Raw genomic sequence first — 15,113 nt, forward strand, 5'->3', positions numbered from 1 at the left:
AGTGGGGCTGAGAGACTTCAGAGAAGTGTGACTGGCCCAAGGTCACCCAGCAGCTGCATGTGGAGGAACGGGGAAGCGAACCCAGTTCCCCAGATTACGAGTCTACCGCTCTGAACCACTACACCACACTGGAAAGGATTTGGTTGCCCCAATGGTTGCTTCCTGTAATGGTTCAATAAGAGGGTCTTCCCATCCTCTGGGCTCCTGGACGAGTCTTAACAATGTAGAAGAGTCTGGCATCAGATCCTAGTAAAGAGCAATCAGAGAATTGTGGAGTTGGGAGGGACCACCAGAGTCATCTAGTCCAGCCCCCTGCAATGCGGGAATCTTTTGCTTAGCTTGGTGCTTGAACCCAGAACCCTGAAATTAAAAGAGTCTCATACTCTACCAAATAGAACTGCGTTAACATTGGTTGTTGTTTTTTTAATAAAATACTTCATTAAAAAACACAAAGAAACATTAACTTAAAACATATAATAATTTCGGTTTGTCTAATAATGTGTTGCATCCTTACTCCTATGCAACAAATGGAGTCAGAAGTCAGTGAACCCCCATAAAGCTACGCACAGGAGGACACACCAAATTTCACCGTCAGGCTGCCCTTCACCCCATCGCAGCGCAGCAACCTCCTGCCCCCTTGAAATATACCCCATCCTAGATGCCTTTGTTCTCCCCATGACCCTCCTGTTAGGGAGGCAAGCTCTACAGTGGAATACATACATAAGCAAGGCAATAGAAAGTAAGCCTGCCAGTTGTCAACAGCGAACCGTTTCTCTTTACAGCAGGGACCAAAACCCCCAGGGCTCTTTGACCATGTTGCTTCTGTGCTTCCGGGAGCAGGGGCGAGGAGCTGACCCTGAACTTCCAAGGGCACAGCTGTCCTCCTGCCTGCCTTCAGGAGATGGCAAGTTGCCAGCGGCAAACTCAAAAGGGAAGGAGGGAAAGATCAATGTCTTCGGCAAGAGTGGGAGGCCCATTGCAGGGTGTCACTGCCAGGGGAGTCCTCCCTTTGAGACTAACCACGGATGCACCGCTCCGCTTCCTGGAGAAAATTCCCTGGTGCTTTTCTTTCATTTTAAGGGGCTTCCGTACAAGCCCTCTGCCAACCTGGCCAACTGGCAAGCCGGACTTGGGCCACAGGGGAAGTAGAGCAGAACGCTTTCCTCCTCTGCCCTGAATTGCACAACCAGCACACTGGAGTCTGGCCAGGCAGGGGGACTGGGGAAGAGCGTTTGCCAGCCGAGCCGCTCTCCGTACGCATACATTTCTGCACTGTTCCTTCTGCATGTAAAACTCTTGCATCTGTCCAGCTGCATCTCTGAGTGGTCCCTTGCCCACTGATGTCTTTTAAGGTGCCTGATGAGAGGCCCAGCACAGCTGAAGCCATCCTTCAGTTACCGAGGCTCGCAAACAAAAGATTACAGACAGGCCACCATCGAACCATGGAACGGGGAAATGTGATCATCGTTATCAAGGCTTCACATTCCTAACGGCACATGCCAACAATAGCCACTTCTCAGGGAGGGGGAAGCATCACATTTTGGTTGCCAAATGAATGATCAGTTCATAGGTGACCATGACGATGGCCGCGTTGGGGATCTGGCGGGTCAGATGAGTCAGGAGCCCACGATAAAGAGCGCCAGGGCCCTCTTCCCGGACCACAAGCTGCAGAGTTTGGACAAGGGAGCGGTAACGCGAGCCCTCTTCTCTCAGCCGCGTCCGGATGACCTCTGCAGGGAGCAGGAAGGAAAGAGAAAAGAGATTAGTTATCCAGTCCTCTGGAGAAAGCCCCTCCAGTTCTGGGCAGACAGGTTTGGGGGGGGGGGAGAGAGCCTGGAAGACAGAGCAGCTCACCGTGTGGGTAGGCAATACATGAGGCACATGTTTTGGAAACGGCGGCTGCTGCCATCAGCCCAAGGAAGTCCTGGCTGCTTGGGGAAAAGATAGGAGTCGGAGTCAGGAACGACCGATGCTCTCTGATTCGCTGCTTCAGTGCCTCGTAGATTACAAAATGGATGATGGTTTCAGAGACGCCAGCGTACGAGGCAGTGATCCCGCGGTAAAAGCCTCGCAAGCCCTCCGTGTGATAAATGCGCATGGCGCATTGGAAGCCGCTGGTGCGTCGCTCGTCTTTGGCCCTGCAGAGAACAGAAAACGCAGTCGGGAACTGCTGAGCTCTTCTCATTTAATGCACTAAACTGCATTATAAATGAAATGTTGTTCCATGGCAACTTGAATTCTGTGCCCCAAGAAACTGAATTCCGCAACCTGTACAAATCGCAGAAATCAAGAGACACTGTGCATGTTTGTTGTTTCTTATTCTGAATTCTTGATTTGGCTTCTAGTCAGGGAGGGGGCAGGAGGATTATTGCCCCACCTTCTAACCATGTGAAATCTGACCCAGAACTCGTTTGGCTACTGAGATGCACCCGGCATTGGGCATGCTTTTGCATATTCATTTGCAACTTCAAAGAGGTTAAGGGGGGGAGGAGAGACTCAGGTTCTTAGGCAGCAGAATTCTGTGCTCCGTGCCAAATTCTGAGCTTCGGTGGAATTGCAGCATACACCCAATTGCCCTCCTGCCGTTATGTGCAAGTGGCTTGTCTTGCCTGCCAGTCTTCCATTATGTCCAGAATCAAATTCTGCCAGTCCCGGAGGCTCAAAACAATGTTATGAACTGGTACACAGCCAGGATTTCCTTACCTGGCTTCTAGCTGCATTCTGGTCTTCACCAGCCAGATGGGGTTTGTCAAAGTGGAAGAAGTGACTCCTGCAGGAAGGAGAAGTTAAAGGTACCAAGCTGAAACCTGTGCTTTGCGGAAGACATTTGCAATTTGCAGGGACCTGTTCTGAGGTTCTCTGGCGTCTAATCCAAAGTTTTCATATCCAGCAGATCTCAATGGGATGAAATTACAAGCTTAACTGTTACATAGATTTCAGTGGCGGCTGTGCAAGAGCTTAACTCAGACTGTGAGTTCCACCCATGGATTTTCGCTTTCGCTCTGCCTTCCCCTTTGTCACTCGCCACCTCTGCCTGACCTCATTTCTTAGCACTTAAAGCAGAAAGAAGGAGGCAACCGGCTGCTTCAAACCTGAAAGGTCTCCTTCACAGATGCAAGGAAGAAAATGCATTCACCCATACAGTGGTAGCTCGGTTTTCGAATGTAATCCATTCTGGAAGACCGTTCGAGTTCCGAAACGTTCGAAAACCAAAAACTCAGTATGGAAGCCTCAAAACGGAAAACTCAATATAGAAGTTGTGTTTCCGGTTTGACTTCTGAGGCGCATTTGAAAACCGAAGCATTTACTTCCGGGTTTACGGTGTTCAAAAACCGAAATGTTTGTAAATGGAGACGTTCGAAAACCGAGGTGCCACTGTATTAGCAGGCATATATGAAGATGGTACGCATCCCTGCTTTGCCACATATATACAACCCGCTGCCAGCTGCAGCTTCCCAACACCTGTAACCCCAGAATTTGAAGGTGTGCGGTTATGCCACTCATCTGAACTCCAGCTGAAGTCGCTGCAGCACACTGGGCAGAGAAGGGGGCAGCAGTCAGTGGCAAGGTTGGCACACTGCAAATGCGCCAGCAGTGTGGGATCTACCATGCCAACCATGCTACTGCCATGCTCCTCTCCCTCCAGCTGTGCTGCAGTGACATAACCAGGAGGTCAGGTAAGCAGTGCTGCTCTGTAACGCTGTCTGCTTTTGCGTAGCACACATGCACAAGTGTGTATCTAGGAGTCTTCCTTTACTCCTTGCCGCAGTAAATCATATTTATTTTTTAAAAAAACGTTCTCTTGACCTTTCTTCAAAGCTCAGAACACAACAGGTGAAATGACCCGAGGATACCCAAACAGATGTACATTTTACCTGCACAGGCTGCCGAAAGCATGTGAACCTTCTTAGACTCCGGCGCGAACACCGTGTTGAGTTTCTCCTTGGCGCCCGAATATGCAGCAAAATAAATAGCTCTGGAAAGGGGAGGGAAAGGAATTGAGTCCTTTTAAGCTACTTAACCCACAGAAGCAACAACAAGCAATCTGCTCTGGATTCGCCCAGCTAAGCCTGTGCTCTTGCCCAGATTCAGGGGGTTTAAAGGCTGAAAGCAGCTCTCAATTCCTTCCCATGTGAATGTGACGTCTGTGGTGACCAGAAATGCTCATTTGCATGCTTACTGTCTCTCCTCTGGATTCTGCTCTGTACGAACAATGATCTGCTGTTTACAGGAAAAGCATTAAAAAGGCTCAGAGGCCGTTTGAGCCATTGTATAATATAAAATAAACTTTGTATAATATAAAAAACCCTATTGTTTGGTCACCCACCAGCAGGCTGCACAAGGTCATGGGTCTCAGATGTGTCCCCCTTTAGCCCATATCGTGATATCGGTTTCATAGTTTTTGACCTGGCAATATATCATGAATCAGGGTGGGTGGGTGTGCTATGCAAAAATCACAATGCCGGAAAACCATGAAGCCAGCCAATGCCTCTATATAGCTCCATCCTTATTTCAGACATCGCGATATATCATGATGTTTAGCTGGTGCTCTATCACGATGTTGAAAACCAGGTATCACCCAACCCTAGCAGGAGATTTCTGGACCCTTTTGAGGGTTGATTTCAACGAGAATCCCTGTGAAAGTTCCGCTTGGGGAACCAGGAACAGGAGCCCTGCCCTTGTAAACACGATTTTACCTGGAAGGTGCAACTCCGACTAGATTGGGCCCCAGGCCTCGGAAGAGGGAGCGGATTCCTTCTTTCTCTAGGATGGTTCTGTGAAAGGAGAGAACGAACGAGCAGGTCAGTTTCCGCCCTCTGTCTCGGGGGGCAGGAAAAGCTACCGCCGCCACCGCAAACGGAGGTACAAAACAAGGGAATCCCACCCATCGGAACCTCACAAGTACCCCCCATATCTATTCCTGTCTCGGCCGCTCACCTCAAGAGCTGAAGAGCGCCTATGGAGGGCAGTCCGGGGCGGATCAGTGCTCCGTTCACCCCTTGCACCTGCACCGCAGGAAGGCACAGCGGCCTCACGGCCAGCGAGGAAGACTGCAGGCGGGTCTTCACCACCTCCAGAGGGCAGGTCAAGATGGCTCCAGCCGTGCCACCAAATCTGGGAAGAGGGAAGAGGAAATGCAATGTCAGGGCAAGGTTCAGAGGCAGTGTTCAAAATTAGCCAGGCGCCTTTTGCACCCGATAATTGGCCACTAGCAACTAAGTGAAGATGCCTAGGAATTCGAGAAAAGGGCGACAGAGATTTTAAGAAAGACTGGGAACCGTTTATGTTATACCTACAGAAACAAGGTAAAGATATGGACTCACTAGCAGGTTTTGACTAAACATTTACAATTTAAAAAATAACAAAAACAACAACAGGAATTATAATGATGATGTGAAAAGGAGAAGAGTATAATAATAATAATTAATTTAAAGATCTTAAAATTAGGTAAAGGGACCCCTGACCATTAGGTCCAGTCGCGGATGACTGGGGTTGTGCACTCATCTATAGGCCGAGGGAGCCAGCGTTTGTCCACAGACAGCTTCCGGGTCATATGGCCAGCATGACGAAGCTGCTTCTGGCGAACCAGAGCAGCGCATGAAAACACCATTTACCTTCCCGTCAGAGCGGTACCTATTCATCTATTTGCACTTTGACGTGCTTTCGAACTGCTAGGTTGGCAGGAGCAGGGACCGAGCAATGGGAGCTCACCCCGTCGCAGGGATTTGAACTGCCGACCTTCTGATCAGCAAGTCCTAGGCTCTGTGGTTTAACCCACAGCGCCACCCACGTCCCTATCTTAAAATTAAGATATATCAAAACATGCGGGAGAAGTTAATACAGTGGTGCCCCGCAAGACGAATGCCTCGCAAGACGAAAAACTCGCTAGACGAAAGGGTTTTCCGTTTTTGCGTTGCTTCGCTAGACGAATTTCCCTATGGGCTTGCTTCGCAAGACGAAAACGTCTTGCACTTTTTTTTTAAAGCCGCTTGAAGAGGCGCAGTTGCGACGGACCGTGCTTCGCAAGACGAAAAACATCGCAAGACGGAAAGACTCGCGGAACGAATTCTTTTCGTCTTGCGAGGCACCACTGTATGTATAAAAAACCAGAAGAGGAAGTTCATGGAAGTTGTGGAGGGGGAAATTTTGGAACTGTAATTTTGTTGTTGTTATTTGGTATGATATTTTGATGATTAAAATGTAAAACTTAATTTTAATTTTTTTTTTAAATAAAGATGCCTGGACGCCAGGATGTTGCATGACGTCTCACGCCTGGTGAACATTGGATCTCGACTGTTTTCACACACTTAATCCTGTAGAATTCTGCCCGTTTTAATCATTCATCTGCATAATCAGAATGAATTTCAGGAACCAAATTGCTTTTTCTGCGCAGCCTGAGCAGGAGTAGCGAACGACATTATAGTTAATTGTTGCAGCTTGTCTTCAATTTACCCCATGTGGACTCTCCCCAGATCCTCTGACTTCTCTTCTTTAAGCTCTCAACATTCTTAACCTAGCTCAAGGTTGTCATCTGAACTAGCCAGGTGTTTAACCAAGAATCAATCACAGTCAGTCCATCATTGGAAATACAAGATTTTAGAGCAATCTTGCCCAAACGTTTCAACTACAACCCTGTCCTTTGGCACCCAGCTTATGCACCCAGTTTCTAACAGTTCGGAGGCTATCCTCAAGACAGTTATTTAGAGGCAAAAACCAAACAAACCACCCCTTGCCTACATGAGGAGGTCAGTCCTCAGTGCTTCAAAGGCTCTTTGCAGCAGGAGTGCCCCCAAAGTTTCATGAGAAGGGGCTCCATTTGTCTATTGATTAAGATTTTCTTAACCTGCCCTTCCCCAGAAGGTCCCAGGGCAACTGACATCAGTGGCAGTATAAGCAAATTACAATTCAGGCACGCAGTCCAAATTCTAAATGCTATCCACAAGAATCACCAAAACTGTCTGAAATTTCGTTATCGGTGTGGAGAATCTGTGCCTCTCTAGTTAATGTACATTTTAAACTAGACCAGGAGACTGGGAGACAAAAAGGGGGGGACAATGTATGACCAGATAAAAACCGAAAAGACCTCAGATAGGAATATGGGGAATCTAGATATGTTCAAATTGGGTTTGAAACGCTGCCTCTTTTGAAAGTCTTGCACTCTCGAAGGCGGCCTTTGCTCTTTGAGTCACTGCCTTCAAGCTGTTAGAGGCTTTGTGGGATATTCTGGGAAGTTCTGCTTCTTTACGGGGTGACATCTCATATTTAGAAAATGTAAAAAGAAATATCGGAGTGGAAGATACTGTAGCTCTCATTATTAGAATGAACTTAAACTGTAGATTTTGAGCAAACGTTTCTGATGTCCAACTAAGAGGACGGCAAGGACTATGAGGATGTGGTGGTGTTTGCTAAAGCCCTGAGGAAAGCAAAAAATCTTCGGGGGGGTCCATCATCCTAGCTCTGAGTTGCATCAAAATGGGCTGTATATTCACAGCCTAGTATAAATGCTTATAGTATTCCCTCAGTGCAGGAACAGAACATATATGGTTGTAGAGTATAATTCTGCAATGAGGATCCAGAGGGGGCGGAGAGAAGTTTTCCAATCGATTTGCACGTTTGGGGAACGATTTGAGATTTTCCATTTCAAAGATAGGAGAGAGTTGGGACAGATCAGGAATTATTATTATTATTAGACTGCTCTATACCTGGGTGTTTCACAACACAAAATCACAATATAAAATCACAAAATGTATAATAAACTGGAAACAAGAACAACCCAATAACACACCCACCCACCCACACACCCGCTGGCTAGGTTCAATTCTAAACCTTCTAACCTCCTTTGGGTAGGTTTGCGGGTATGGCAGAAGGAGATAGGATCTGCCCATGTATGCCCACCTGGTGGAAACTCCAGCTCACGTGGCCCTTAAATGTAAAATGCCTGATGATCACCGCCAACAATTTTTAGACCATCTACATATTCCAACATGGAAACCAGAGACAGAGGTTATAGGCTTCTTATTACAGGGGAGAGACCAGGAGCTTACCAAGACAGTAGCTAAGTTCCTCTATTTATTTTTTTGTCGCCAAAGTACGCTACAGGACCCTGCCCTTGCTGGAGACCCACAGAGATGAAATAGATTGCTCGCCTCTTCTTTCCTTTGGCAAATGACTGTACTGTTGAAATGGCGATGAGATCGCACTGGCCTATTTATTCTGAATGTTTGTATGTGATGCCAATAAAGGTTTGATGATGATGAATAACCTCCTCACCCCCCCCCAACACATTTAAAAAGGGCGTTGGATGTCAATAGGAATAGGCATCCTTTTTCCTCTTGAAGGCTGCATTCTATTGGGGGTTAATCCGTATTAGGGAGCAGTAGGGCTGCTGTGCTAGCTATGTGCACAGCCAGAACCACATAAACCGGCTCTGGATTAATGAATCCGGAATCAAGACAGCTCGGCTTCCATTTCCACCGCAGCCACCTGAGCTGAGAACTCCCAGCGTGAGGCTGGATTGCTTAGAAGCAATCTCTACTACATTGGACGAGGTGACTCTCCAACATACAGAAGGATCTGTTCCTTTTGCCGGGCTCCAAAGATCACCCAGTGCCCGTTGGCTGTGGCAACATGGGGAAGCCTCGCAGCAGAACGAAGCGTGTTGGGCAATGCCAGGATGCAAAGCTGTGACGTTTGTGCCACCTCCTCCCCTGTGGACTTTGGAGCCCTGCTCACAGCAGGCCGGAGCCAAGACGTCAGTGTGCTAATCATTGGCAAATCCAAAGGGTGTCTGTGTGACGCATTGTCAGCGCGCGGGGAGGAGAGGAGAGGGGGAGCTGGAGGCGGCGGCGGGAGCTGCCCCAATTTGGCCGGGACGCGCTTTGCACTTTACGCAACCGGCCCCCTTGCTAGGACAGCCCTTAACTGACAGCAGCAGCCTGTGGTTTTGGTTTGACATTAGCTGAGTGAGCGAATCCTGGCAAGGTGAGAGGTTCTCGATTTACCGCTCCACCTTCATGAAGGGTATTCGCCTTGACGAAGTTTGCACTGGCAAGTGATGCAACAGAGCAGCTGTGGGTGTGTTCAAAGCCATTGCACACATTTTCAACCCTGAACACAGGCTCCACAGGGACCTCTTGGAACAATCCAGTTCTCCCACCAGGGAGCTTTTAACCTGGTGGCCACACCTCACTCTTCACATGGTCAGAGGCTTGCTTTAAAATGTCATTGCCGTGAAGAGTTTTTGAAGCACTGTAGAATGACCTCTTCATGTAGGCAAGGGCTGTTGTTGTTTGCCTCTGAATAACCGTCCTGAGCTTCCGAACAGTTAGAAACTGGGAGTCAGTGGCTGAGATGAGATCACTAACCAGTAGTTGGATACCTTGAAACATCTGCCTATACATTCATGTTCTCACTAGCAGCAGACAAGCTGGTGCCTGGCTTGCATCACTTCAGGCAGCAAGCCGGCAGAGCTGACACGACTGGATGCTCTTCCATACAAAAGCAACAAGCCCTCTGCGCCAATGATTAGATTATCGGGATGACACATTTTCACTGACGTGCTTGCTTTCTGCCTGCGGGGATAGCATTATTTTATTTTAAAGCAAAGAGAGCTCAACCTTGTGAACTCCCTACCTGCATCTGGGCACAACCTGTCCAGAAACAGGTTTACTATTTCGCTTGATTTTTGTGAGAACCAGGACTAGGACGTGTCCACAACGCCAGAAAGAGGGTCTCCTAACTCCATCACCCCTTCCCCTCCCCCCTTTCTTTCATTTGCAAACCACCTGGAAACTCTGCCGAATATATAAATCTTTTAACTATAAGTACAGCGTGTACACCACTTTCAATTCTTGCAAATAAATGAATGATAGCACAGCGTCGAAACGGTTGCCTCCAAAAGCAGAAAACAACTAAGTACATTTTTTAAATGCACCATGGAAACTGTTTCCAATGGATACAGCAATTCCTGCAACAAGGCTGGCAGAAAGAAACCAATTATTTCTCCTTCCGTTCAGAGGGCTTGTTTGCCGAGAGAAGATGAAACATCTTTAGATGGCCTTTCCTGGCCCGACCCTGAGCCTCCCGTTCTTCTGCCGTCGCAGAATATAGACAGATGAAGATGAGAGAGACCTGGCCACGAACCAAAGACCTAACCAACTGTGTCTGTCTTCTGCTCAGCTTGCAGAGATGCTTCTTGCAAGCAAAGCCCCTTTGCCGTCTCAAGGGATGTGCGCCTGCGCAGCTTGAGTTAGCAGAAGGGTAGCAGGTCAGAGAGGCTGGGTGTGAACAGCTGTTGGGCAGTTGGAAGGCTAGGCCAGGAATAACCTTCTAGAGTTGTTCTGAGGACGCCTGAGGAAGGAGGACAACCGGGTTTTCAGAGTAAGCAGCGCAGCTGGTAGAGAAAAAGGAGTAGCCGAAATCCACTTGCTCCTGCTGCCCCTATTTGCCAGGCAGAACCCATTTTCTTGTACCCGGCCCCGGTAAGATGTTGTTCTCATTCTGCTTCAGAGGGATACTTTGGATATAGCCATTTAGAAGGTCGTGATAGTGTGCAGGGTCTCTGGAGACGAAGGCCCCGTGCTTTTCCTGAAGATATAACCAGGTGGGAGTCGGCAGATTTCAACAGAAGTTCTACTACATTGGAAGAACGTCAGCTATGGCACTACCTTGGCAGGCAAAGCTGGCAAAATTACCAAGGGTGGGGTTGTGGTTGGGTGGCACACAGGGTTTGAAATTAGCCAGGCGCATTTCAACCACTTGCAACCAAGTGAAGATGCCTGGGTGCCAGAAGTGCCAACTTGGCCCCATGACCATGGGTGCCATGCAGCGTGTATGGCCCTGGCACTGAATTTTGTGGGTGCCCGGCCCCTTCAAGGGGGAATTTTGTGGGTGCTCGGGCACCCAGGGAGTTGGCACCTATGGTACCTGACATTTCCAACATTTGGGGATCATTGGATCTGGACCATTTTCACACACAAATACTCCATCCTGTAGAATCGCTTATATTTCATCTGCACAATCGGAATGAATTTCTGGAACCAAATTCCTTTTTTCTGTGAAGCCTGAGCGGCCACCTTTAACAAAAAGAAGTCGGAATGGGCCAATATATATACATACGGAATGTCGTTGGATCAAGTGACTTTTCTTCTTTTAAGTTCTCAAAGCTCTTAACCTTAGCTCAAGGTTGTCATCTGGACCAGCCAGATGAATCAATCACAGTCAGTCCATCCTTTGAAAAATAAGACTTTGGAGCCGTCTTGCCCCAAAATGGCAACCAGACTTTCTGTTTTGGCAACTGCAACCTTGGTTTAAGGGGGCCATTTGGCACCTAGCATATACCGTATTTTTTGCTCTATAAGACTCACTTTTTCCCTCCTAAAAAGTAAGGGGAAATGTGTGTGCATCTTATGGAGCAAATGCAGGCTGCGCAGCTATCCCAGAAGCCAGAACAGCAAGAGGGATTGCTGCTTTCACTGCACAGCGATCCCCCTTGCTGTTCTGGCTTCTGAGATTCAGAATATTTCTTTTCTTGTTTTCCTCCTCCAAAAACTAGGTGCGTCTTGTGGTCTGGTGCATCTTATAGAGCGAAAAATACGGTATGTTTGAGTTTCTAACACTGCGCCAGAGGGTGGGTTTCAAGGGATCCCTCCTCCTCCTCCTCTTTTCCAGCCTTTGCAGCAGGGCAGAGGAAAAGATGAAAGACTGTAATTTATCGTTCAATATTAAATTGCCTCCCCTTACCAGCAACAGTGACTAGCCAGCTCTTTTTCCTTTAAAATAAAAGCAGCTGCATTAAGCATGTTTTTAAAGAACTTAATGTGCAGTTTGACCTTGAATGTAGTCCACCTGCTGGGGGGAAAACAACAACCCAGCGCTACACATTCCCAGGTGTGAACACTACAGATTTAAGACATGCCCTCTTGAATACCCTTTTCAGAGGTAGATACCACTGCCTGAGTGTATTCATAAGAGCACGGCCTCAGAGGAACAGCGAAGTCAAGCTCTCATAAACACAAAGGGAACGGCAAGATATTACACGTTTCAGTTAATACAGTTGTATCAGTTAATACAACAAATAGCACCTGGCTTCCCAGAGGCTTCTGCCTCCACTTAAGGGGAAGAACAGATGAAGGCAAGAACTCAAGAGCTTCCCCAGGGCTGAGTCCTCAACAACAGCAGCACCACTAAACTAAAATCCTGCGCTCAGATCCAAGTTCTGTACAGTCATACCTCGGGTTACAGACGCTTCAGGTTGCGTTTTTTCGGGTTGTGGACTGCCGAAACCCGGAAGTACTGGAATGGGTTACTTCCTGGTTTCAGCGGTCGCGCATGCACAGAAGCACAGAATTGCAACCTGCGCAGACACGGGTTGCGAACGTGCATCCCACACGGATCATATTCATAACCCGAGCATCCACTGTACTCAGAAAGCTGAATTCAGTGACTTACATAGCCCCGTTCAGGCATTTAAACACTCACACGGGTGGCGCTGTGGGTTAAACCACGGAGCCTAGGACTTGCCGATCAAAAGGCCAGTGGTTTGAATCCCCACAACGGGGTGAGCTCCCGTTTCTCGGTCCCTGCTCCTGCCAACCTAGCAGTTCAAAAGCACGTCAAAGTGCAAGTAGATAAATAGGTACCACTTCAGCGGGAAGGTGAACGGCGTTTCCGTGCGCTGCTCTGGTTCGCCAGAAGCAGCTTAGTCCTGCTGGCCACACGACCCGGAAGCTGTACGCTGGCTCACTTGGCCAGTAAAGCGAGATGAGCGCCGCAACCCCAGAGTCGGTCACGACTGGACCTAATGGTCAGGGGTCCCTTTACCTTTACCTAATCTCAACTGTGGGAGAAGTTGAGTCGAACCTGCCGGGTCCAACTCCTCCATCCTATCACCAGGCGAAGCTCAGCAGACCTCTGTGACTGCCAGCCTCAGTGAAGGATGGGTGCTGGATAATGTGAACAATTTTATGGGTACGGTAATAGATAAAGCCCGTTATTAATGCAGGTGTTGCCATCTTTCTGTCTTGAGAGACGATGGAGTGCGCCTCCAGGGTGAAGCCGAACAGCAGCACCAAAGTGACCTCCCTGGGGCGCAAGCCTGGGCAGTGTCTCCTTGCTGACGGGAATAAAGAGTAGTAATATGTTTGGCACCAGCTTGGCTGGGGGAGTTGCCAGAGGGAGGTGTACAAGGCACCATTCCATCGTCTCAGGGACTCCACTCCAATGTTACCCCTGTTAACTTTGCTCCCACCCTCTGATCCTGCTCGCTTAGGCTCCTTGTGTTAGTGCACCCTCAGTTTATTTTTAAGAAGCTTGCACACAGGAGCCAATTGCTGCTTTGCAGGTCCTCAAAGAGCGCAACGCATGTGGATTTTTTTGCTTGTGGTTTTTTAATTAGCCTGTACTGCATTTTAAAATATCACTTTTTAGTAAAGTATATGCACTGACAGGTGGCTCTATAAATCATCAATTCCGTGCCTTATAAACTTTTCCTTTTTTTGCACAAATGCAAAGTGCTTCCTGGCACGCATGCATAGGGCTGTTTATTCAGGCAGGCCACTTCTTCCATCAGCCTCAGGTTCTCATCAGCATTACAACAGTAGTAATACTGGTAGCTGTTGTAAAGATGACTGGGAATCGTACAGGTCACACTAAATGGGTGGTAAGTTTCCCCACGTGGATAGGCTTGCAGATCATTTCATGCAGTCCTCGCACAACTGGAGTGTGTGGAATTCATGGTGCAATGGCTCATGTGCCAGGAAGAGAAGGTGACCACAAATGGGCCCAATATAGCAACCGACAGTGAGCCAAGAAAAGAAGCTAAGGCATCCGGCACCTCTGACATTTTCTGTTCCTTCTGGCACACAATCCTGACACATTCCTCCTACCCCATTCCTCCCACAAGAAGGAGCGCTGCTACACCGACACATGTGAGCCGGCCTCACCAGTGGCGTAGCGTGGGGTGTGCAGGGGGGGGCCCGGCCGCAACATCTGGGGGTTAGGGTTGCAAATCCACGGGTTAGGGGGCGCAAATTACTTGCCTTGCCCCGGATGCTGACAACCCACGCTACGCCACTGGGCCTCACTCCTTTAGAATCTGGGCACTCGGCTGTCTTTTTGCTAGAAACATAGCTGGACAACTCAGTTGGCTGCAGCGCAGACAAGGCCGAGGTTGCAGGTTCGATCCCCATAAGGGTCAGCTGCATATTCCTGCACTGCAGGGCGTGGGGACTGGCTGATCCTCAGGATCCCTCCCAACTTTATGATTCTACCAGATCAACATGGCTGGCAGCTGCCATTCCGGCGCATTCCCAACCCTGCAACTCGAAATCTCTTCAACCACAATGATTATTATTGCAAACTTCTCTTTTCCAAAACAGAAAGGACAAAACATTTCAAACTATAAAAGCAAACTATTTTCAGAACTTTATGGCAACAAGGAACTTGTAGAACACGGTGCCCCTCCAAGGTCAGTCGTGCGCCCCTCTAAGGTCGGCGCCCTAGGCTTGGGTAGACTTGCCCATGGGCACGCGGCGGATCCGGCCCTGCCGTTCCCCTTGGCAGCAAGTCCCGGGGAACCGATCACGAGCAGACGCGCCTGGGACGCGCACCAGAAGCTCCCTCGGGGCTACTCACCCGCCGGCCGCGAGGTGCAGCGCGGTGCTCCGACGGGGCATCCTTCCTCTGCGCCGCGCAACGCCGCCGTCGAGAACCAGGCACGGCTCCCTCGCCGATCTTTGCGCGCAGGCGATCCCGTGAGCGCTCCGAGGCGGGTGCCGCGTGCTTTGCGCCCTCCGGCTTCCGGCTGAGTCCCGAGCAGCTCCGCCCTCGTCGCGCCCGGCCCCCCGAACCCCCACTCCGCCCTCTCGCCGCCGCTTGCCCCGCCTCCGATCTCAGCCGAATTGCTCCGGTTTCCCGAAGCCCTGGCTGGGTGTGAGACGCCCAGAGCTTGGCTGGCTTCGGAGAAGTGCCCGCGGGGTCGCAGGTCTACGTGAAATGCCGCCCTCTCTGGCGCAACTCTGCAAACTAGGTTGCATTATTCACTTTTTTGGTGCACCGCCCGGGAATCTTTTGCTGACGGCGGGCAGGGAAGAAATGTACGTAGCCAGCAAATG

At 49.2% G+C, this 15,113-nt stretch overlaps 1 protein-coding gene across 1 annotated transcript; it reads right to left on the reverse strand.

Moving 5' to 3' along the window:
• Positions 1 to 412: 412 nt before the first annotated feature.
• Positions 413 to 14,800, reverse strand: LOC308576858 (solute carrier family 25 member 36-A-like). Its single transcript, XM_081176875.1, has 7 exons — positions 14,635 to 14,800; positions 4,939 to 5,115; positions 4,698 to 4,775; positions 3,876 to 3,976; positions 2,704 to 2,770; positions 1,855 to 2,138; positions 413 to 1,730 (listed from the first exon to the last, which is right to left on the reverse strand). Exons 1-7 carry the CDS (start codon positions 14,673 to 14,675, stop codon positions 1,534 to 1,536), a joined length of 945 nt encoding a protein of 314 aa, XP_081033001.1. The 5' UTR covers positions 14,676 to 14,800; the 3' UTR covers positions 413 to 1,533.
• Between the last annotated feature and the right edge of the window lie 313 nt (positions 14,801 to 15,113).

Source organism: Podarcis bocagei, assembly GCF_964188305.1.
Source record: "Podarcis bocagei genome assembly, chromosome: 17".
In the NCBI taxonomy this organism is placed as follows: Eukaryota; Metazoa; Chordata; class Lepidosauria; order Squamata; family Lacertidae; genus Podarcis; species Podarcis bocagei.